At 42.4% G+C, this 23,217-nt stretch overlaps 1 protein-coding gene across 1 annotated transcript in view; it reads right to left on the reverse strand.

Moving 5' to 3' along the window:
• Positions 1–357: 357 nt before the first annotated feature.
• LOC141007023 (polypeptide N-acetylgalactosaminyltransferase 10-like) overlaps positions 358–23,217 on the reverse strand; it is an 87,191-nt gene continuing 64,331 nt past the window's right edge. Inside the window, exons 7-12 of the mRNA XM_073479345.1 lie at positions 15,284–15,401; positions 11,928–12,035; positions 6,187–6,408; positions 5,981–6,097; positions 2,208–2,357; positions 358–1,069 (exon numbers count right to left, since the gene is read on the reverse strand). Coding sequence (XP_073335446.1) covers positions 905–1,069; positions 2,208–2,357; positions 5,981–6,097; positions 6,187–6,408; positions 11,928–12,035; positions 15,284–15,401 — 880 coding nt within the window. The 3' untranslated portion in view covers positions 358–904. The remainder of the gene's footprint in view (positions 1,070–2,207; positions 2,358–5,980; positions 6,098–6,186; positions 6,409–11,927; positions 12,036–15,283; positions 15,402–23,217) is intronic.

A 23,217-nucleotide genomic window follows, 5' to 3' on the forward strand; every position in this document is an offset into this window, starting at 1 on the left:
TTAGCCAGCAAGAGTTGGCTCGCACAAGAACGTGGCGGCGGAACGACTCATCGATTAAAAAATAGCGAGGAAAGTACAGAATAAGAGGGAAAAAAATTGAGCGTCTCTTTGTCGACTTCCTGCTGCTACATTCAAAGCAGAGAGAAAGAGAGCAGGCCAGGAGGAACTACAAGTTGTGGGGGAGCAGGAGACACGAGGGAGTGAACACGGGGTGGATGAGGGTTGTAAAGGAGAATCAATTCACCAGTTGATTTTCAGAGTGGTTCTGCCCGACTTCACCCAGGTGTCAGGATGACTTTGGCTCAGTAGGAGCGCTGTCCCCCATCCCCTCCCCTCCCCTCCCCTCCCCCCCAGGGAGGATGTCAGAGCTGGAGAGACATAAGGGGATTTGAGAGGGAGAATGAAGAAGGTGGGCAAAGATGCAGTCATGCAGGCAGATAGAGACGGACGTGCAGGGAGAGGCGAAGCAGGAGAGACAGAACGGGAGAAAGAGATGGAGACGGAGGATAAAGGGAGACAGAGAGGCAATAAATAAACTTTAAAGGAGACAAAAGAAATAAGAAAAGAGAGGAGAGGAGTGTGAGATAACTAATCAACAGCAAAATCAGGGAAGCGAGACGGACCGACCGCCACAGCGACGCCGTGACAGAACAAATACATCTCACACACACAGTCACTTGAAAAACACACACCCATCCATCAGAGATCAGTCCCTCCTCTAACTGATGTGTTTAACCAACTTCGCCCCGCAGGTATCCCATCCTGCCTCACCGCCAAAGAGAGGCAGCTGTCACCTCAGGAGCAGGTAAATGGGGAACTGGAGTAAATGTGAAAACCCCATTTTCATCAGCGGCAGCAGTAGTCTGCCTGCGTCAGGAGTTTTTCTTGTGGATGCTGCGGGGCCTCAGTTGGCGCCCTGGTTGAAGTGATCCAGCACGGTGGAGTTGGTTCTCTCAAACAGCCACTGCTGGGTGAGAGACGACGGGTCGCACGTGTTCATGAAGATCCGCCGCTCGTTCGGGCTGCAGTCGATGCAGCTGTTACTGACCGGGTGGTACAGACTCTTATCCTGCAGGACGGAGGGAGAGAGAGAGAGACAGGAAGGAATGAAAAACCAACAAAATAAAGCTTTTATTCATGTAAACCTTTAAAAGCCCGCTGGTGATTTTTTTCAGTCCACCACAGTCTCTTCCTGTGGTGATGCAGTTGCCAGCAGGAACCTTTTCAACACTGTTAGTGGTGCATTCATTGACATTCAAAAGTCTTAAAGCAGCGTTATGTATTCTATCTTAAAAGAACAACTTTGCAATCACTTAAATGTTACAGTGGACTGCAACAGGGTTAACATTTAACAAGTGAAGCGATTTATCTGTATCTGTTTATCAGGAAACTCCGTGAATCACTGAGGGTTGAGGCAGAGCAGCCCGAGGACATCAGAGGGGAAATCAGAAAACTTTGTTACCATAACATATAATTCAGTTTCACCCAAATCTGTTAGAAATGTGTTTTACAGTACAGTAATCAGTGAAGCCTGGCCCTCGGAGCCACTCGCTCACTGCTTGTAGCTGAAGATTGATTGTTGGGTGGATGGCACGATAAAACATGACTGGATTTTAATATAAAAATACAAAACGATTTATAATGTAATGTGTAGTCATGTTAGAGGGACCTCCGCACTCCTTTGCATTTAAATGATTTTTTTTGAGCAGTGCTCTGCTGAGCCTTTATCGTCTTTTCTTGTCTTTCAAGTGTTAACCGCTGCAAAAAAGCCTTTTTGTGACACTACATTAAATCCTACAAACGCCATAAAAATACAAATGTGGCCTCCTGCACGCCGTGTTTTTTGTAATAGCTGAGCTTAAATGCATAACAACGGCATAATGAGGTCCTGTGAATATCCATCAGCTTCAGGGCACGTTCTGTCTCAATGTGCAGAACTCTGTAGAACGATTTAAGACGCCTTCAAGTCATTTATTTTATTGCAATTATGTTTGGAGCTTTGTTGTTTCGTACAGAAAAAAGGAACAACATGTTCAGAGGAGAGAGGTCGAGACACACACACACACACACACACACACACACAGACACACACAGACACACACACACACACACACACACACACACACACACACACACACACACACACACACACACACACACACACACACACACACACACAGGTAATGTGTTTACAGTTGGTACAGTACCTTCCTGTAGCGCCACAGCTGGTTGCCCTTCATGCCGTGACAGTCGTACAGGGTGACGGGGCTGTTGTGGGAGATGGCGTCGAAACACACTTTTTTAGTGTGCATGGGGTCGCCGACACGGATGTCCTCTCTCCAGCCGAATGTGAACACCTGCGGGGAAACAAATGTCACAATCTTCATGATTTCATGTTAAAATACTGAAAAAAACGCCCAGTCGGCATAATAAATAGCTGCAAACCACAGAAATGTTCAAATGTGTTGAGCTAACTTTAGATGTCTAGAGGTACGGGGCTCAGCGGGGCCAGGAGTCAAGACAGGTACCAAGCCAGAGACCACTGTTCAAGAAGCTGTTTCAACATTTGTAAGTGTGAAACCACTGGATATTTTAAGTCTTTAAAAGTTTGAAGATTTGACCTTCCGCTAACTCTCCATTAAGACACGACGAGGCACCAAAATATGTTCAGTGTTGTGCCCTCATTTAAAACGTTAACCTCCATTCAGAGTAATAACCTCAAAGCAAGAGGAAAGTTTTGACTATGAATCATCCCTCCTCCCTTCAGACTCTGGTGTTGACCCTCGCACTCGGTTTTACTGGCTGGACGCAATTAAAGTTTTACTCCTCTTTCACAAAATGTCAAGGTTCCCCTGGCTGAGTTTTACTGTAGCCTTTGCATTCACTATCATTGGATGGATACCGTGTTTGGTTTTACTGGCTTTTAACTATTAATCCATTAAATGTAAGTGTTTGTTTCTGTCTCACCTCAGATCAGAAGCCTTTGTGGATAAAAAAACAAATCTAATGCTGAAAACTGAGCAGCTAAAAGGTTCAGTTTGACTCGCGTAGGCTGCTGAGTGATTTTATAGGCTAATCAAGGTTAAATGTTTCACAGGCTTGTGACTTTACAGCTGTATTGAGCTGAAAACAATATAGCAGGTACGTCATTCATATCCTCATTGACTGTATAAGGTATAATCACCAAGGTCAAGAATGAACCTCCACGCTTCATAGGAGAAAAGTTCTGAGTGCTGAGAATAAAAACCTAACAGCTACTAAGATTGTACGTCATCAGATCTGTACACAAAGCAACTGAGCAAGCACCATCCACAGGTGAAGACCTTGTGGTGTTGATTTAATTAAAATGAATTGGAAAAGGCTGGTAAAGATTCATTTATACCGAATGTCTGCAGAGCTGTGAGGGTCCCTGTACGCAGAGCTTGCTGAGTTGTCTCGTCACACTTAGATTTAGTTGTTTTTAATTGTTAGTTGGAGCTGCAACAATTAATCGATTAGTTGTCAACTTTCAAATTCAGTAAGGAGGAATAACACATAAGATACGATATATCTGTGATATCCGCCAATAGCACTGGCCAGTCGATATATCGGTCGGACAAAACTTTGTTTCCTCGTCTGTGACAGTTTACTGAATATCTTTGGGTTGTGGAGAGAACAAGACATTTGAGGACGTCATCTCGGGCTTTGGGAAACACTAATTGACTTTTTTCACCATTTTTCTACTCAAGAAAATAATCGACATATTTAACAATAATGGAAATTACTCTCCACCTCAACCAAGTTTGAGGTTGATCGGATTAACCCCACAGGAGTTGTTCCACGTGCGATCCCTGGAAATGTCCAAAACTATTAAAAATTCTCAAAATGGCTGACTTCCTGTTCGGTTTGCAGTATAACACAAGAGGCTTTTATTCAGCTGCACTCCAACTTTTATGAATCTAGATCAAAGTTAAAGTAGTGCTAATTCTGGCATTGGAATATTTAGCTGTTATTTGAAGTATAATTCATGTTGCCGTGGCGCCGAGACAAAACACAGACAGTGAAAGTGTTTCCTCTGAATCTGAATGCATGTGACAAAACTGCAGTTTAACACATGATATATGTCGTAAAGATTCCCTGTACCGTCTGCAGAAGCTCCCCAGAGCTTACTGATCATCTATATTGATTTATCTAAAAACTGCAGTGAGATTGTGATGACTCGGCACACCGAGGAGACTCGTACAGGATGCTGAGATTGATGATCGTCCCTTTTATCTAATTGTTTGTCACCTTCCGTCCGTGGCATTAAAAACGACCACGATGAGCTCAGCAGTCAGGACCGATGACTTCTTTTGCTTTTACTGCAGTTTTTAACTAAGAACATTCTGCTTCCTCATATTTCTGTTGTCTGTGATTTAATTTTGGACCTTGTTACAATCTCGTCAGTGACGTCCAGGCGGCTGCCGCTGCTCCAGCTAATAAAGACTTTGTGAATAACTTCCTCTTCTCCTCTCGTACAGAATCAAAAAGCCCCCGACAAGGACAGCTGCCAGAGGGCCTCCTGTGATTTGCAGTGAATCCATTTCTCGCCCGGCTGCTGAATACAGACTGCAACTGTGACACAGATTAAACTACAATGCATCTTCAGATTAAAGCAATTAAAGTGTCAGAGCTGTGAGGCAGCAGTATTTCAGCTGAGGAAACAAAAGGGGACATTCAATCCATTAAGGTTGTATTATGAGCTCGAGTTTAAAGATCCTCAGTGTGACGTGCGAGAACAAACAGACTCCTTCAGAACAATGAAAAGATGATGAAGCAGCACAGTGTGTTTGTGTGTCTGTGTTAGCTCCACTGACATTAATGTGCGTTTAGCAGAAGCAAATACCATTACTGACAAGACAATCTACCAACAACAGAGGTGAAATCTCAGCATTCCTCTCGGGACGGGAGCAGGAAGATTTGCCCCGATAAACTATTATCTTTTACTCACGGTGTTCGGAGAGGGGCCAGACGTTGTGGTCAGACCGATGGTGTGTGTGGTGCGTCTTTAAAGTGGGGATATGTGCGCAAGTTGCCTGGGCCAAGTGTGACATCGATGAGCGATGCATTAGCGCGACTTGTGCTGAAAAGTTGAGATTTTTTTTAACTTTAATGCGAGTCTAAAAACGTGACGTGCACCACATGAGAGCAGCGCAAACCTGCCGTGCTGGTCCACAGGAAGATAACAGTTTTGCTGGCGACACGTCTCGGTGTGATCGACTGCTCAGTTGAACTGTTGTTGTTGCTGTTGTTGTTGTATCTTCCATGTCTTGAGGAGCAGGAGCTCCACTCTTATCTGTAGTCTTGCTTGCCTCGCCTGCAGTACTTGTTGCTACATTCCTTTTTTTTCTCTTTTTTTTATTAAACCAGCCCGGGGATGTCTTCTTCCTCGCCTTCACCATTCTGGACACTGTCGAGCCAAAGCGCGGGGCTGTTTGCTGGAGTATATGGCATTTGAACATTGTGTCAATATATTTTTTTTTTCTTCAGGCAGAAGTTGCTGCAGAGCTTCTGCAGTGAGACTAAAAATGCTGCACATGTCGAAACACTTCAATCTAAAACCCAAACTCTGCATAATATAAAGTTACATTGAGTGCAATCTTGGCAACATCTAATATAAGCTTATTTTATATGCTAATAAATTCATTTATTCAACGGACATTTTGGTCGTTGACATTTCGCACCATAACCTGATGTTTTAAATAGTTTCCATCAGCTCCTGTCGAGATGTTTTGTGAAACTAAATGTTTGGAAAAAGGGACGGCACGTTCAAAAGCATTCAGCAGGTGACTGGATGTCATCTCAAATGTTTCCAACAATGTTCAAACCAGAGAAATCCACAAGTTCACTCTTGGTAACAGTGCGTTCATTTGGTGGCCTGTTGCTTTCACCTCCAGCAGAGAGTCCACCTGACTGTTGACAGACTTCATTTCTATTAATTGATATTTGATTTGCTGCTCACCTGTCCGTGGCTCCAGCTCACCTCGCCCCGGCCCTTCACGCAGCTCTCCAGGCGGATGGGACTCCCCGATACAAAGTGTTTACTCTCCATACACATGTTGCTGCCCACGTTACGAACCTGCAGCAGAAATACACACGACAGTCATAAACGAGGACAGAGCAGACACTCAGCACTATCATCATTAATGTCTGTAACGGTGGCTGTACCTCTCCCCACGCTGCAGCAGGAGGCTCCACCGGCGGGTAGTGTTTGGGCAGATCCCAGGCCACCTCGCTCATGAACCACTTGAAGTTCTTGCAGTTGAGGTGGTTCCTCAGCTCCTTCTGGGCCGCCATGTCTCCCGCTGACAGGTGGCGGTACTCGGGTCGACGCTGGTAGACGTACTCTGCGTATTCGTCCATCCACACCTCCGCCACGCGCTTCAGATTCTGAAATCAGAGTCAACGTCGGGTAAGAAGTCGACATCCAACAACTTACAGAGAACAATAAAGACAGAAAGAGAAAAGGAAGAACAGGGACTGAACAGATTTATCTTTAAGATGCAGGGTCTCACACAGGAGCAGAGGAAAGAGGAAAAAGAGTCGAGCAGCGGCACGAGGCAGAAAAATAAGTGACTTAGTGGTTTCTACATCGACGGGAAGTCATTTAACGCTGTGAACATTTTGTTATGTGGTGTAAATGTCACTGATTTGTCGACTCTAAAAGAAAAATCTTTCCCGCTGTGCCAGACGGTTAAAAAAGCACTCCGACTTCAAAGCACTCGAGTGAACTGGCTTGTTAGCAGATCTTTGTGCTCGTGGACATGAAGTCTTCATTGAAACAACAGACGAAGCCGTCGTCTCTACATCCTGCCATCCTTGATGTTTTGATTGATCTGACATGACAGAGTGATCAAAGCGGCTCAGCAGAAAGGCAGCCAGTCATCACACAGGACCTGTCGTCGCCTCCCAGAAGGCGAGGGGTGAAAAAATAGAAGCAACTCGTCTCGAGTCATGACGGCAGAAACAACACTGAGCTCAGCTATGTGCTTATTTACAAGGTGGCTTCAGAAAAGACTTAATTTCTGTCTCTTGTTTTTATCTCCGTTTCTCTCTGACATTACCCATCACACCATCTTATGAAACACTGAATTATCGTCATTTTGAACTGAATAAATTCAACATGATGATCCTCGGAGCCAAAAAACATGACCTTTGTGAACAGAAAGAACTTTTTCAAACCAAGAGTGTCCAGAATTTTTCCTAAAACAACTCCTGCACTGCTGGGAAATCATTTAGAGCATTTCTGTTCTTCTGGTCGAAAGAAAATTACTTTAAACTATTTTGATAATTGATTATATTTTGATCGATGTATTTGGTGGTATGGGTCTGTTCTGGGACCTCCTTGTCCTTCTCCATGTGCATTCATGGAAAGCCTACGGCAGGGAGAGCAGCCGATAGTACAGTAGTACAGAGTACAGAGCAGAGCAGAGCATCAATGACATTGATTAGTCAGACACAGCATGAAGAGGAGGAGCTGGGGAGGAGAAGCAGCATGGCAGGACTGTGAGCTGAGCTTGACTTCGTGGCCTGTCTGAACAAACGCTATGCTCAATGTTTGGCAAGTTTTTTTGGTTTGTTTTTGTAATACTCATTTCAGCCACAAGAGGCTGAAGTGCACCAATACACCATGTTCTCAACACTCATGTTTTCTTCCAGGTGAGTTTTTCTCCTTGTTACATTGTGTGGCAAGTTGTGTAATATTTATGCACGTGAATCTTTCAATCAGATATCCACCATTTCAGCTACGATTCCCTCATTATAAGAGTTCATGTTGATCTTCAGATGAATGTGAAATTGTGCTCAGGAGACTATTTGTAATACAGCATATGTTCACATATTGTGAGTGGGATTTTCGGGAGGAAAAAAAAAAAAAAAGTGTGAACCTCCCAAAACTTTTTTTTCAACTGTTTTAAAAAAAATGATCCTTGTGAAAAAGAGTTGTCCAAAACGTTTGCCGGCATGTAATGTGATTTTGTGTGTTTGAATTATTGCTGTTTTTAGGTGCAAATCACTGCTCTGTATCTCAAGTGCACTTTTTTTGGCTCTCCTTTAACTTTAACATGCTTTTTTAAGTTTATATCATGTCACATGTCATTAGACCACAAGAAATGTCATGTCAAAATGTGTTCAAAAGACATCTAATATCAAACATGAGGTCCCATTGGCTCTTCTTCTAATTCTTAAATTTCAGATTGAATGAACCTACAGGCAGGTGATCGCTAGAAACCATAAGCAACAACAACTGCAGGGCAGACAGCTTCCTCAGCAGCCTCTTTAAGCTCAGACAATTGCAAACATAAATGATTTACACCCGAGCAATGGGAAATTCATCCATCTGAGGCCTGTGGGGTGTAAAAGAGTAGAAAACACAGAGCCTGTCAGCCTCCGAGGGACGGATGCATGTGTGAGAATACAGATGGAAGCAGCCTCGCAGGTATGGATGGTGAAATGAATGAGAATACATCCAGAGAGCCTTCCAGGAAAGTAGAAATACAAATCTTCTGCCCTTTGGAGGTACAGATGTAGAGGAAAAAAAGCCTCCAGCCAGCCACACACACTGTCTCTCACACAAACACACACACACGCACACACACTTCCTGTAGCATAGCTCATTGCCTGCAGCTAAATTTGCCCCCTCCAGGTGAAACTGAGTTCAGTGGTTATATCTCCCTCCATGCTGCCGGAGCTCGGGGTGTCTGTAGCTGTTGGAGGGACTCCGCTGCTCCTGTGTTGTTTTGTACAATAACTGTGGTATTAATTAAGTGAAAGAAAACAGTTTTTCTCCTCATGAAAAAGAAAACAAAACTATGATATGGGTGGGAAACGCCTGAAAAATCAAGACTAGATTGATTTTAAAACAGTGAGAAGGAAAATAAAGATCCAGGTTTAATTCTCACCTCAGGCGAAGATTTTACAAAAACCAAGACTGGAGCTTGTGTTGGTGAAGCGTGAGCTACAACACAGACCCAACTAAAGGAAAACTCCACAGGAATAGTTTAGCAAGTCTACGAAGTAGGAGCCTGCCTGAGGACAAAGTTTTTAAAAAGGACAAAGTCAGCAGTCTCTACAGGTACAGTTTGTTATCTCATCACAGTAATTACTTATTAGACCTGCAGTAACTCATTTTTCTTTGGCCACTTGACATTTCATCACCTTATAAGTCAATATGGTGATCTTTTGCTAATTTCCAAACCCAGCAGTTAGAGAAATATGAAGATCCATTTGGACAGTGTTGTAAAAGGCAGCCAAAAGTGGTACTTAAGTAAAGATGTTAAAATATTACTGTGGTAAAAGTGAAAGTCAACCATGTGGATGGTACTTGAGTAAAAGTCTGAGGTACATTTGATGTCAGCTATTTTAAGAATCAAATGTAAAAGTAAAAGTAAACTACAATATCTGCTTTTCCTGACGAAAATGTGTGTGATGTGGGGAGTGACGCGTGCAATAATCAATATTCTTAATTGGCAACATTTTTTTTTTGCAACACAATTTTCTTTTTTCACTAAAAAACTTGAACCATTAAAATCATGATGATCCAAACAAAACATGTAGAGCAGATGATCTGTAGGTCAGAATATCTCTGCAGCCAACAGTTTTTCATCCTCACGCCGTTTCTCACACATTATATCTTTATCAAAGAAACTGCTGCTTTTTGGATGTGAGTATTGCACCATATTGACACTTCGATAATATTTTGATTAGTTGTGCAGCCGCGGCAAAAAACAACAAGAGAAGAGCAACATTTCTTCTTCTTCTGCCTCGTCCTCTTTCAGTCGCCAACAAAACTTTCTCCCTCCACAGACTCTGGATCTGCTCCCAAACTACCTTCAGGAAAGCTCTTTGGATTTATGGCATTTCCTCCTCTATCTCTGGCTGCCCGGCAGTTACATTTTAAAATATTCAAACAGTTTCACCCGTGTGAAAACAGACTTGGATGAAGCTTCTCCACCTCTCAGACCATCATCTTTGATGGAAGACAGAAAATAAAACAAAAAATGTCTCAATAAGACAAACTCTTGTATTTTTAGTCAAGACACACAGTGTAATTATCTCGGCTTTAGTCTCACCTATTCCTGACGCCGTCCAGTCGACTAAAGTAAATCAGTATGTTGTGTTTTTTCTTTAAACACAGGGGACTGACAGGATTCATCCCAGCCTGAGGTACAGTAAGTATTTCTGTGTTGTTAAACCTGCTGCTTGTTTGAGATCAGCATTCATGCGGCCTCAGTGAGGAGCTAATGGTCAGACCGACGAGGCAAAAACAAAGGCCAAGAGGTTTAATAACATATTCAGCCGAGCCAAAACAGAGCCGGGTGTCAGACTGAGTCATGCATAATGAACACTGTTCAGCTACAGGCCAGATGAACCTTATTATTTCTTTTTTAAAGATTTCTCTCTTGTTTCAAAGCGTTAACGCTCACACAGAGCGAAGGAACGTGAGCTCATTATCGGAAAACTGGAAGTTGATGGTGGAGACACGAGTTTGATACTTGAACTGGAAGTTAAAAGATGTTAAAGCTGAAACTATTAGTCATTTTCACTGCAGTGCCTGATGCAAGAATACACTGAAATGATGATTAAAGTGTCATTTCACCCAAATTACAAAAAAAAGATTTTCCATTTTCATACTTTCAGTTTATTTATGACTGAGTATCATTTGAATCATTTTTGTGCCCCAGACCCTCAGAGCTTTGATCGAGAATCAAAGCTTTTCTGTTTGTTCTCCTTTCATCATTTAAAAAATTACCTCACAGACGGAGCATTGTTTATTTTCAGACTCACAATGGAAGGTAAAAAAAACCCCCAAACAAATCGTTGCAGCAAAACCAGAAAAAAATTGGTATTTTATTACAAGCTTTCCAAGTAGCTGCTAATGTAGCCTTGAACTGCTAGCATCAAACAGCAATGAAGAGCTGATTTTAGGAAGTCTGCATTTTTTAAACCACATTTAAAGGTGGAAATGCGATTAAAGTTGGATTTCTACATTTGTGTCTCAGTCCGGCCGCTCCGGCAGCTCATATCAGATTTCAAAGTGTCTTCTGTGTCACTTGCAGCTGTAGCAGGAAGTGCATCAGATGATGAGCACAAAATTATCTGCTCTGCAACTGGACAGCATGATTTGTTTGGAGAGTCTGATCAGTCCGTCTTAAAGATCTGGTTTGAGAAACAAATCTGATCAGCCTGCAGCCCCAGCAGAAGTCTTCAGCCCCGACCGACCTGAGCAACATCACTTAATCAGACTTCACACCGCTCCCGCTGAAGTTTTACTCAACTTTTATATGTAGAAGACAAAAGCCAGAAGTCAAAAGCTCTCGTTTAATCACAAGAAGTTGCCCGATGAACAGTTTCTAATACACATCTTGTTAATACTAACAAAAAGTGTTGAGTCTGATACCCAGTCCTGGTTTTCTTAAGCAAAGTCTGAGTAACACTGAAGGTGAATGGGATTTGGGTTGTGGTGCTCAAAGCAGCCAGATAATACATTCAGAAAATCTAAATCAAATAAAAGTGTTTTTACAGCACCTACTTTCTTTTGAAGGCAGAAATAACACAACAAATCTGTACGCCATTTAATTAGTGTGTATTGTTCTGGAGCAGCAGCAGAGATCTCATCACCTCTGCAAGTAACTCTGACACTATCAGCATGGAAAGACTCCACGGAGTGAACATACGCTCATTTATTTATGCTGTTTAGGTAAACTGACTCTTTATCGTATTTCTGATAGAAGCGTACTCCACATCTTTTCGGCATTTGTTTCATTTTTCAAAATCACTAAACCTCGGCAAGTTCAATGAAAAACATCTGTCCATGAAAAAAACAGAAATGGAAATACAAGTGTAAAGACAAATATTCTGCAGAGACGGTCCTCGTGTCCACACATGTTATAAAACCACCTGAGACTCACCCTGGCCAGGCTCACCCCTCCAGGAACTTTGTAGGGGACGTACTTCCTGTAGATGTGTCCCACCCTGGAGCAAGGGATGTCCTCCATCCGACCACCGCACATCCACACCTGCAGAGACACACAGAGAGATTCAGCAGCGAGAAAACTGGGGGAGGGGTGCTGGTGAAAGCTGCTGCACTGGTGTTTTGTGTAACTGAACAGCGAGAAGGTCGACGAATCAGAGAGATGAAACCAAAAGTGTGAGAAAGACGAAGCGACTGAGAGGAAAGAGGGTTAGGATGTAAAAAAAGGCGAAGATGAAGGAGTGGGAGGATGTGAGGCCGTGATCCCGAGGAGAGAGGGATGAAAGACGGGAGAGGGTACGCCTGGAAGAAAGAGGAAAAGGAAGAAGTAAAAGTCGAGATTAATATCACGTGAGTTTCGACGAGCTCAAAAAACTGGTGATATTAATCATCTTGTGTGAATGAAGAGCGGAAGAGAGAACACAATTCAAAACAACGGCAGATAGTTCGAGTGTTTCTCGACTGCAGAGACCAGAGAGAGCGAACGACATCAAAGAGAACAAGACGAGTCGATCACGCTCAGCTAAACGACAAAGACTTCACATTTGATTTGTTACGCTGCTTTTTGGAAAGCAGAGAGACCTTTCAAGTCTACAGGGAGCGAGTCTTAGAAATATTAAAGATGGATTTTAGGTGATGTTTCGCTTTAAATCTAATCAGTCAGAGGTCAGATATTAAAAGTGTGTGAGCTCTTTAAAATGAAGAAATTTCCACCCTGTGCACAGCCGAACCCCTGCACTTCTTCTTGTATTGCATCAATCGTGCTTAGGCAGTGATGAAACTTAATTTAAAAAGGACCATTTCACAGTTTTTTCTCTTTTTTACTGTTTCACTCATCAACTTCAAGTGTAGATGTCACATCACAGCTGATCATGCTGCCGTTTTAAAGCCTCAGGACCTTTTTATTGTTGTTCCCGTCATCAATCTGCATTTAAGCTGCGATATCTCACAACAAAACTGATGCTGATTTGATGTGTGAGCATAAACTGTGATGCAGGAGGCTTCTTCTTGTGACTCGATCAGAACCATACCGGGGTAAATCAATACTTTCTTTGACCTCTCTTGCCACCTCACAGCACACCATCCTCCACAAACTCACAGGTCTTGCAACCTACTCCTACTTCTGTCGTGACTTGAATCTCTCTGTTATATCAAAGAAGTTTTCCAGACCAGAACCAACATTTTTCAGGTTTATCGTGCTCGATGTGCGACGCCTCAACAGATTAGAGTTTCGTGACAGACAGACTGGTCACGGAAGAAAAATACAGCTCATTCCCTCTTTTGGTTTTGGACTCGATCATTTCCAGTCTGTTGATCCTGCATCCTCCAGAGTGGACATCAGCTGGCTGCAATTTCAATTCAATTACTCCTTGTCAAGTTTGTTGCACCACTCCAGCTTGGACAAACAGAATCGGGGGGGGGAATAACAGACTGAATCCACCGTCTTCACATCTCACTGTAGGGAAGGTCTGACCTGCTCCTCCTGATCCCTTCAGTTGTCCTCATCCCTGAATGAAACACTTGAGCTTAATAAAGGGGGCGACTCGCTGCAGGAGGGATCAAGAGCTTGAGTTTAGCTCCCGTAAGATTAAATTGAAAGTCTTATCACTCACCTCGAACGCACAACCTCCACTATCTGCTCATCTCGAACCACGAAGACAAAAACAACACCAGCGTGGCACGGGGAAGGCGTCACAATGTCTTTTAGATATAATAAAGGCTCTACTCGTACAGTGCTTTTCAAAAAACAAGCAACAAAATGTGAAGAAGCTGGTGCCAGAGTTTGCATTTCTGTGAAGAGGCAGGAGAAGCTAAAACAAATTTGACAGTTATTTGATTTGGATGCTCAACTTTTAATACAACAAATCCTCTCCAGCGGAAATTCATTCTAAGAAACGACATTAAGTATCACACTGCAGCATATGTCCAATCAAATCAAGCTAGCCGGCAGTGGCCTTTGTGCTTAATTGAGTGAGACGACAAAAGTCCTTACTCATTCAAACCAGAATTCAATTATTGTGACTGGCCCTTCTGTCTGTTCGGAGACAGCAGAGACGAGTTCTTAACATGCCGGCCGAGTCGCAAACAGTTACGGCTACGCTGCAGAATAATTCATGCTGAAGCACCAGAAAAAAAACCCAACATGATTTAATATGGTCTTCTGATTATAGGGAGAGTCAGCCATGAACAGAGCATGTTTGGCTCTAATGGATGAGGAACGTCTCGTGGCCACAACAAGTTTCCCTTATTAGCTATTTAATCCTCATGTTGAATCAAACATGAGGGGAACCATATGAAGACACACGCCTCCTTTACAAGCGATTTCATGTCAACATATAGACTTTTATTAAGAGACATCTCAGGTCGCTACACAAGACAAGGATGTCGACCCTCATACATCATCAGTTGTCGCCAATGGCATTTATGTAAACTAGGGCTACCAATTTTATTTTAAATGACACCAAATCGTTTGAATGCATTGCCGGTTATTACAGCTCGATTATGAACGTTTCACCTCACGTTCAAACAAATGTTGGAATTTCAAATAAAAAAGTCACAGCGGTAACGTAAACAGACGGGACACATGGACGCTCGCAGTACGTTCACCACTTCATGCGATTTATCAAATCATCAAATAAAAAGGAACGATGCTGCATTGGCAAACTGCGCTAATACCCTGCCAGTCTGCACTGATATTAAGAGGAGCGGTACCAAGTGCAGCAACCGCATTGTTGGAGACATTAGTGAAACTAAAGAAAAGGACTTTAATACATCGAAACAACAGTTCTCATTACACCTCGGCTTGAAATGTGCCTCTGAAAATCCCATTAAGAATCAGGACTGTCTACCCTGAGGTGTAAACGTGCGTGGCAGGGGTAAGGAGTTTGTTGGGATTGGGCCTACATGTTTTTAAGCAGTGAAAATGTGTAATTCTAATTTATTTTGACTGTAAAATTACAAAGTTGCGGTACAAAGTACAAACCGTTACGGGGGAAAGTCGTAATATTTTACTGTGGTTTTATGGGAACAGTTTGGCATCTCTTGCTGCCGGACAATTTTCCATTTTTACTTCTTTTTATTTGTTTGTTTACGGTTTAATATTCAGTAATAGTATAAAATATTCAGAACAAAATGTCCACAGTTCGAACACTGACTGACTCCAACATGTAGCCGCTCACTTGTTCTCTTCAGAAGTGACACGGAGGTCAAAGTGACACTGTTGATTTTCTACACTTGACTGCAGCTGTGTGTGTGTGTGTGTGTGTGTGTGTGTGCGTGTGCTTCATTTGTTACCTTGAAGGAGATCTCGTACTGTTCTCCTCCCCAGATCTCCAGACCCGTGTCGTATCCTCCCAGCTCCCAGAACCACTTCCTGTCCACAGCGAACAGTCCGCCTGCCATCACTGGTGACCTGCAGGACACACAGACCACAAACTATAAAACCAGAGTCAAGAGTTTTAGTGCAGCTCTCCACTGCCTCATATTGTCTGGGTTCATTCCCGTTCTACTCCACGTGTCTGCATGTGTTTAGCATCTCAGAGAGACTGCACACAGCAAAAACCAATTAACCCATCTGAACCATTGTGAATTCTGACTGGTGTGACAAGCTCAGCGGTGCCAAACAACATAATGGTGTTCGGCTCGGTGCAGAAGGGAGCTCCTCCCTGGAGGGGAACTGAATCAAATGTATTGAGCAGCTTCTCATCAGGAGTCTAGTGGTAGAAAACAGGAGGAGCGACGGAGAGGAGAGAGACTCTGTTAATCCAGAGAGCGTTTTGTGTGTTGAACTGTGATATAATATGAGAAAGACGGTGGATAACCCTCCTGTTTGTCCTCACTCTGCTCTAAACTGCATCAGACAGAAGGCCGCATGCAAAAAGGTCCTCTAATAATTACAGCCATTACCACTTTCACTGAATGTACCATGAGTCTGAGGTCATTTGTGAGTCGGGTCGGACGAATATGTAGCGCTTTTCATTTTTTAATAAACTGGCACTGACGAACAAGCGAGATCTGTCGCTGAGTGAAAGAAAAAGGGAAAACCAGCGAGTAGAGACATTTTGTTTTCACATCTAACTCAGTGAATTAAAGGTAAAGTTTGACCAAACCAGAGTCGGTGATTGTTGGAATGAAGGAACGACAAGACGGTTTTGGTGAGTTTTACTTTGTTCCTGTGGAGTTTGATTGGAGTGAGTTTTACACACATTGATCATGTTCAGCTGTATTTTTCTGTTTAATAAGGACAATGAGTGTAGGAATATTTACTTTTGTGACGTTTTGTTTGTTGTTTAGTTTATTTATTGGACTGAAAAAGCAAAAAAGAGGACTGTAGCTTGTGGAACGAGCTGGTGCTCATCAGGAAAAATGACCATATAGGTAAGAGACGAGAGGTATAAGACGCTTATTACAACCCATATTTAAATCTGTTATTAGGCAGCGACTTCCTCTGGCTGAACTTATTATTACAAGTCGGTACAGGGAGGAGGTCAGGGATGGACAGGAGCGCAGGACTTTCATTCAGGAAACTGTTGTCCGTGTCCAGTGTGAAACCAGATGTCAACGGTGAGTTATTTTAACTTGCTAGTGAAGATATGTCACGTACATAATGTAATGTAAGTTACTTAGGTAACGGTGGTACGTTTGTAACTGAAGTTACATAAGTAACGTAGTGATTTTACCACAAGACTACAATGTTTCCTAACCAAGTAGTTTTAATTCCTAAATCTAATCAGATAGCGATCGCATGACGAAGGTCCGGTGCGACCTGTTCAGTCGTGTAGGTGTGACAAGGTGTTGGTATATTGGCTGTTTGTGGGGAATAAAAATGGACTGCACGATAATCTTTAGTTTAGTGGCTTCTAGCAGTGAGCCTGCAGACTCACTCTTACTTTACGCTGATTATACCCTTGTGAAAACACAATTATGAATATATTATTCCATCTCTGCTTCTACATCCTACACACTGAACCCTTAAGACAAACAGTAAGTAAACAACGACTGAGCCCTGAAATAATCACACATTAAATCTTGTGAAAACGCTCTTCTTTCCCTGCCTCCCCCTTGTTTGGACAACATGGTGGACTGTCTGCTGAACCTCCTTCTAATATCTGTTCTATTTTAAATCTGTAGAAAACTGTCACCCAGGCTCGACAAAGCTTGTAAGATTGAGTGGAGACACAGGAGGCACAAACGTTGCCCTCCAACTCTTTAAATATGTTTGTCACACTGACTGACTCCATTTGGCTGACCGGCTGACAGACAGTTCGTCTGAGCAGTTCATCGTCCACGGCTGGTGATTGTTGCACGCTGGAGGAAGAAAAAAATCACAAGGCCGACACACACAAACACACACTTTGCCTCTCTGGAGTCTCCCCACAATGAAATGCAGCGGACAGACTTTCATCAGGAGACAAAGCATAAACAACGGTGGCTGCAGGGGGACAAAGGAAGGCTGTGTGTGTGATTGCAAACTGGTGTATGGTCACTGGAGTGTATGAGAGCAGAGACACTGTGTGGGCACTGATTTGTGGGGTGGAGATTGTTAGCTCTTGTTCGCCGCAGGGAGAAAACACAGACACACTCCACCTCCCCGGAGTTGTGAGGGATGAAACACACACTTCAGGATAGACAACAGTGACAAACCACAACTCCAGATGAAGCTGGTGAACACGAGGATCCATTAAACACAACAGGTTCCAGTTTAATGTCCAGAATCACAGCCGGAGGCGCCTTCAGCTACAAATGTGCACCAATACGCACTGTTTACTTTCAGTGTGACCTCTCAGAACATCTGCATTTCTATTTTTTTGTTAATTTGAGGCTTAATACAATTACTTGAGGAACTTTTTTACATTTTAATTAAAATTGTAGAATTTTTTCTTCCATATTTCTGAAGAAAGATCTTGACGACGACGATTTAAGCGTATATTTGGGGATGAAACTAGACAATCAACCATCTTTCTCCAGGAAGTTACACTTAATGTTTATTAATAATCTGCTGTTCATGTCCACACAGACGTCTGTGTGGACATGAACCAGTGTCACTCTGGGAGCTGACGCTGGTTTTCAAGTAAAGGAAAGAGACGAGGGTGAAAAAAAAGCTTAGCTACTGCAGGTAGCAGGGCAAAAAATCAATTTCAGTGTTAAATAATATACATCTAAATATGTCCAAAAAAATGTGGTTCATATTTACTTGTGCTTTTCAAAAATAATTACTCTTTTAGAACCAATCACAGTGTCTGTTACTGATAACTTCCCTGCATCACGCACTATCTTACATACAATTTAAGTACCTTTTGTTCATGATGTTGCATCCCAATCATCTAAAATCCATGTTGGATGCTGTCAAATCTCATTAACTATACTTTAAGATGTAAGATTGGAGACTTGAGACTAGCTTGAGTTTACCCCAAACTAGCAGTTAGTCTGAGATCTCGCTGTTGGTTAGATATCAACGATGTTGGCGGAGCACCACAGTACGTACTACACAGTATAAACAGATCAGCGTGTTTAACTGTATATCTTTAAACGTTACAGTCACAGCTGAAGATGCCAGTCGTCTATCAGGAACAACTGTTATTGTTAGCGTGACATCACAGTGATTCGCTCTATTATTACTCAACAAAACATTCCAACAATTTTAAAATGTAACATCTCAAGTACAGACACACACTATCATGTGCAGCTCATGCAACAGCGGCCCTCGTTTCACAGGTATCTTCTCCTGTATTTAATAAAAGCCTGTCGTGTCAACCTGATGGGAGCAGTTCATATTCTGAAGGCCATGAGAGGGTCTTTGTTAATAGTTGAATACTGTAAGAAAAAACATCAACAGCCTTATTCAACTGTATTCAGTTCATGTATTTTGGCAGCTGTAGTAAATATAATACAGGGACACAGACATAAATAGTAGAACTGTGTGTGTGTCCATCTGCAGACGACTTATTCAAAAGTCTGGAGAGCAGCTGCAGTATTATTGACGTCGAGGACGTCGTTCTAACAAGGACTACGCTCTTTGTTTTCAAGCAAATTGCGAAGGTTTCGGTTTTACACGTTGCAGCTGACAACAAACTAATGATTTTGTCTGTAAGTTTGATGTCAGATTAATATAATGTGATATTGATTTCACGATATAATCCTTGTACATGCGGTACTTGAGCTGTCGAGCATGCCGGACTCTGGGGTTCTGCAGTTGTCGCTAAAGAACGATCTCTCGGTGAGATGAGTTTTTTTTTTTTTTTTTCCTCCACGTGTCCTCGGTCACACGTGAACACTCACATTTATTTACAACACAAATAGGGACAGTTCTCTTTAGCCAGCCACTCTTCCTTCAAAAGCAGATAATGCACAGCCCATTTTAAATGGTAAGATGCTGACCCAAAGTCATCACTCGCACTGCTGCTGCTGCTGCTGCTGCCGCTGCTGTGTTGCTTGGCAACTGCTTTGTTTTGCTGATGTTCAGGAACTTTTTTTTTTTTTTGTGGTGCGACTGTTTTGCTGGAGGGCATTTAATTCAATTTATTCCTTTTGACAAAACAGTTCAGTCAAGTGGGGATGTGGAGTTTATTTCCTAAATCAACAGCATTTGAGTATTTTTGTAACATCATTTTCTACATCTTTAGCAGCGCGGCTCTACAGATGGCATTGTTGCCACTTTGGTCCTGAATATCAATAGTAACTAGTGGATGGACGGCGATAATGACCCAGTTTTGTACGGACATTAATGACTCACCCACTGTGAGCTTAAAATTAGTGTTTGTAGTGGCATGTCTCAACAACTAATGGTGGCTTGCCATGAACACATTTATGTTCAACTCAGGGTAAACTGTACCATCATCAGGTCTATTTTTAATCGACCCTACACTAGTTATTCAACACAGTGTCCCCCATGAGACTGACTGGACAACTGAACACTCTGGGCTTCAGTGCTCCGCAACTGGATATTACACTTCCTCGCAAACAAACCTCAGACAGCTCTGATTGGCAGTCACACCTCCTCTACGTTAGCGCTCAGTACCGGAGCCACGATAATGATGAAGTGTTTGGAGAAACTGGTTCTCCAGCACATCAAACAAAAAACAACCCTGCCAGCTGGACCCTCTGGACCAGCATGCTTCCAGAACCAACAGATCCACAGAGGATTCAGTTTAAAGAAAATGGAACGCTCGATTATCAAAATAGGTATCAATTAATCTAATAGTTGACAACTAATTAATTAATGGATCGAGCACTGCTAGCATTGTTACTGTGAACATGTTAGCATGCTGACATTTAGTTTGTCAACTCCACTGTGTCCAAGTTCAACTTCAAGGAGACGCTCATGTGGCTCGTTTTGCTTTGAGTCAACGGCTAAAATGTCATTACCGTTATATCTGAGAGTACACACAAACACAAACGCACACATACACAGAAACTCTGCAATGAAAGACTGTCTGCTAGCATCAGGGCCCCATACAGACTCCTTTTGATTACCTGTCCACAAACACACTGTGAGAAACAAACACAATATCGACCAGAATGATGTTGGCAAATATGTGCAGGAAAGTCTTTTAAACACTTGTTTTTGTAGTGTTTCAAAGAGAAAGTAGCGAGGGAACAGTGCAGCTCTGAGTGGCTGTAATTACCTTCTCAACCTTTTTTGATGTTACATTTTATTTTTTCTGGGAAGGAAATCATTGTGGAAAATGCAGTAGAAAATTGGATTTCTTCTACTTTCAGCCAGTGAGAAGCTCCACTGAATGAATATTGACCTGTATCGACTGAAGTGACCTCAACAGTTCAGGAAATAAACAGAAAAATTCAATACAAATACTGAGCTGTGTATCAAACCTCAAGACTTTCTGACTTTTGACACTTCCTGTGTGCTTGACCAGATTCTTCGTCTTAATTACAAAAAACATTCAAATACATTAGAGCTGCAAAGATTAGTTGATCAAAACAAAATGAATCACCAACTAATTTGATAATTAAACATTTCAGTCACAACATTTGCTGGTTCCAGATTCATAAATGTGAAGATTTGCTGCTTTTCTTTGTCATTTGAAGACGTTACTTTGGGCTCTGGGAAATTGCAATAAGCATTTTTCACAGATGTTTGATATTTTCGACACATAACAACATATACTAAAAATATAAATAGACGATAACACACGAATGGAGATTTTAAACAGGTGTAAGAATGTCCAGATTTGTGCAGTAGTGCAAAACTTTTGACCTGAATTGTCCATTATAGATTTGACTTTTAAGTGATTAGCCGTCAGAATAATCAGGAGATAAATAAATAATGAAAATAATCATTAGTTGCAACCCTGAAATTAAATTTGAGGTTGTTTATTCAAAATGACACACACCAAACGTCTGTAGCCGTGATAATGAAGACTATTAGGCACTGGAACCTTGGATTTAAAGTCTCGTTACATTTACACTCTTTTTTTATTTTTTCTTACTATTTTAGTTCAGTAGTAAACCTATCATGACATCACCCATTGGTTTGTGGAGAAACCATTTTGAAGCATCGAGTTTGGCATTACGGACGTCGCCATCTTGTTTTTTTGGCGCTAGAAGTGACTGTATTTGGACGAGAGAGTGAAACTGGGAAGCCTAAGCATTGAAACGCCAAAATCCTTTTAGGCAGGTTTTTGCCACTTGTCAGCCATCTTGGCAGTAGCCCTGGGCAGTTTATTAGGGCTAACAAGACCAGGCCCCTAACTAAATGAATGGTGGAGAGTGCCATAACTTCAATTTCAATGGTCACTAGGACATAAAAACTGCATGTAATGAACCGGCAGTCAAATCTGATAGAAAATCAACACCAACAGCTTCTTTAACGGCTCGATGCAGAACGCTGTGACGTGAGGCCGTCCGCTCATCCAACCAGAGCACTCGAACAAATGCAAGTTTAATGTCCCTCCGCAGCAGCAGCTGCACCAAATCAGGTGAATCTCAACTGTTGACTCGCGTCTGTCAAACAACAACTCACGTCTGTGGCTTGCATGTTTTCTGGTTCGGCTGTGATAAAGCAGACGGATCTCTGGCGTTACAGACGGTTTTAATCAAAATGCTTTAAGCGGTTTGTTTCCTCTCTCATGACGTCTCTGGTGCTGCCTCTATCCTGGCTGTCAATCGCAAAGCAGCCAGGCTGTAAAACATACCCTCTATTTTACACAAAATAAGCATCATACTGTATTGAAGAAGACTTGAAACTAGTGATTAAGACCATAAACTCATTAGTAAACTGTTTACTGAGGTGATAAATCAAGTGAGAACTAGGGTCATTTTCCCATAAGCTTACATACAGGCTTCTTTTTGAAACCAGTGGAGTTGCTGTTGCTGGTAAGAATGCAGGTTTAAGGCACTTCTGCACATTTCAGAGGTTTTGTTCATACTTCAGTTTCTCCAGCTGGACAAAATCCCTGCAGGTCTTCCTTTGTCACTGTAAGATCCGACTCAAAGACCCATGAATATTCCAACTTACAATTTTGATTTAATTAGAAATGCTCAAGTTGATATTCTCCATTTCAGTCTATTGACCTTGAGGAAAGAGAGTGTCAGGGCCTGAGCTCATCGCTAAATGAAACACTGGAGCCTGAAGGAGGGATGAGAGGGAGACGGAAGGGAAAGAAAAGAGGGGGAAGAGAGAGCGGTGATGGCATTGATGAGACAGACAGTGACAGAGGCATGAGAATGGGGATAAAATCATACTCCCATGCACACACACACACACTTACACACACACACCTCCAAGATGGATTTTGCCGTCCCACAGTGCCTCATCCTCCGCTGCGGCAATGTCAATCAGAATGAAAATGAAAATCTTTGCGACTCAAATTGGATTTGCACTGATGAAGGTCATTTCATTGGGCAAGAAGAGCAGACTAATTCGGCAAATGAGGATTGATTCTGATTGTTCTGCAGCTCATTTCTTCTTCTTTAGTCTCTTATCTTCCTGCACTACAGCCGTGCCTGATGATACCTGTACTGTATTTTCCCGGGACACCCAAATAGACTTTGGCATCCGAACATAGAGAACCGTTGTCGAACTAATCCCCTCGAGGCTCGCAAATAGAGTTTCTGGCATCACATGCCGAGTCATTTGGCCTTACAAATAGCAAAGTGAGTCTCTGGGTGAGGTGTATTTATGTGGGCTTCCATTATTTAAAGGTTACATATCTGTGCTGCTGCTGCTGCGTGTTGACGAAGGACACTGTGGTGGGAAGCTATCAGTCCTG

This window comes from Pagrus major, chromosome 13, assembly GCF_040436345.1.
Source record: "Pagrus major chromosome 13, Pma_NU_1.0".
Taxonomy (NCBI): domain Eukaryota; kingdom Metazoa; phylum Chordata; class Actinopteri; order Spariformes; family Sparidae; genus Pagrus; species Pagrus major.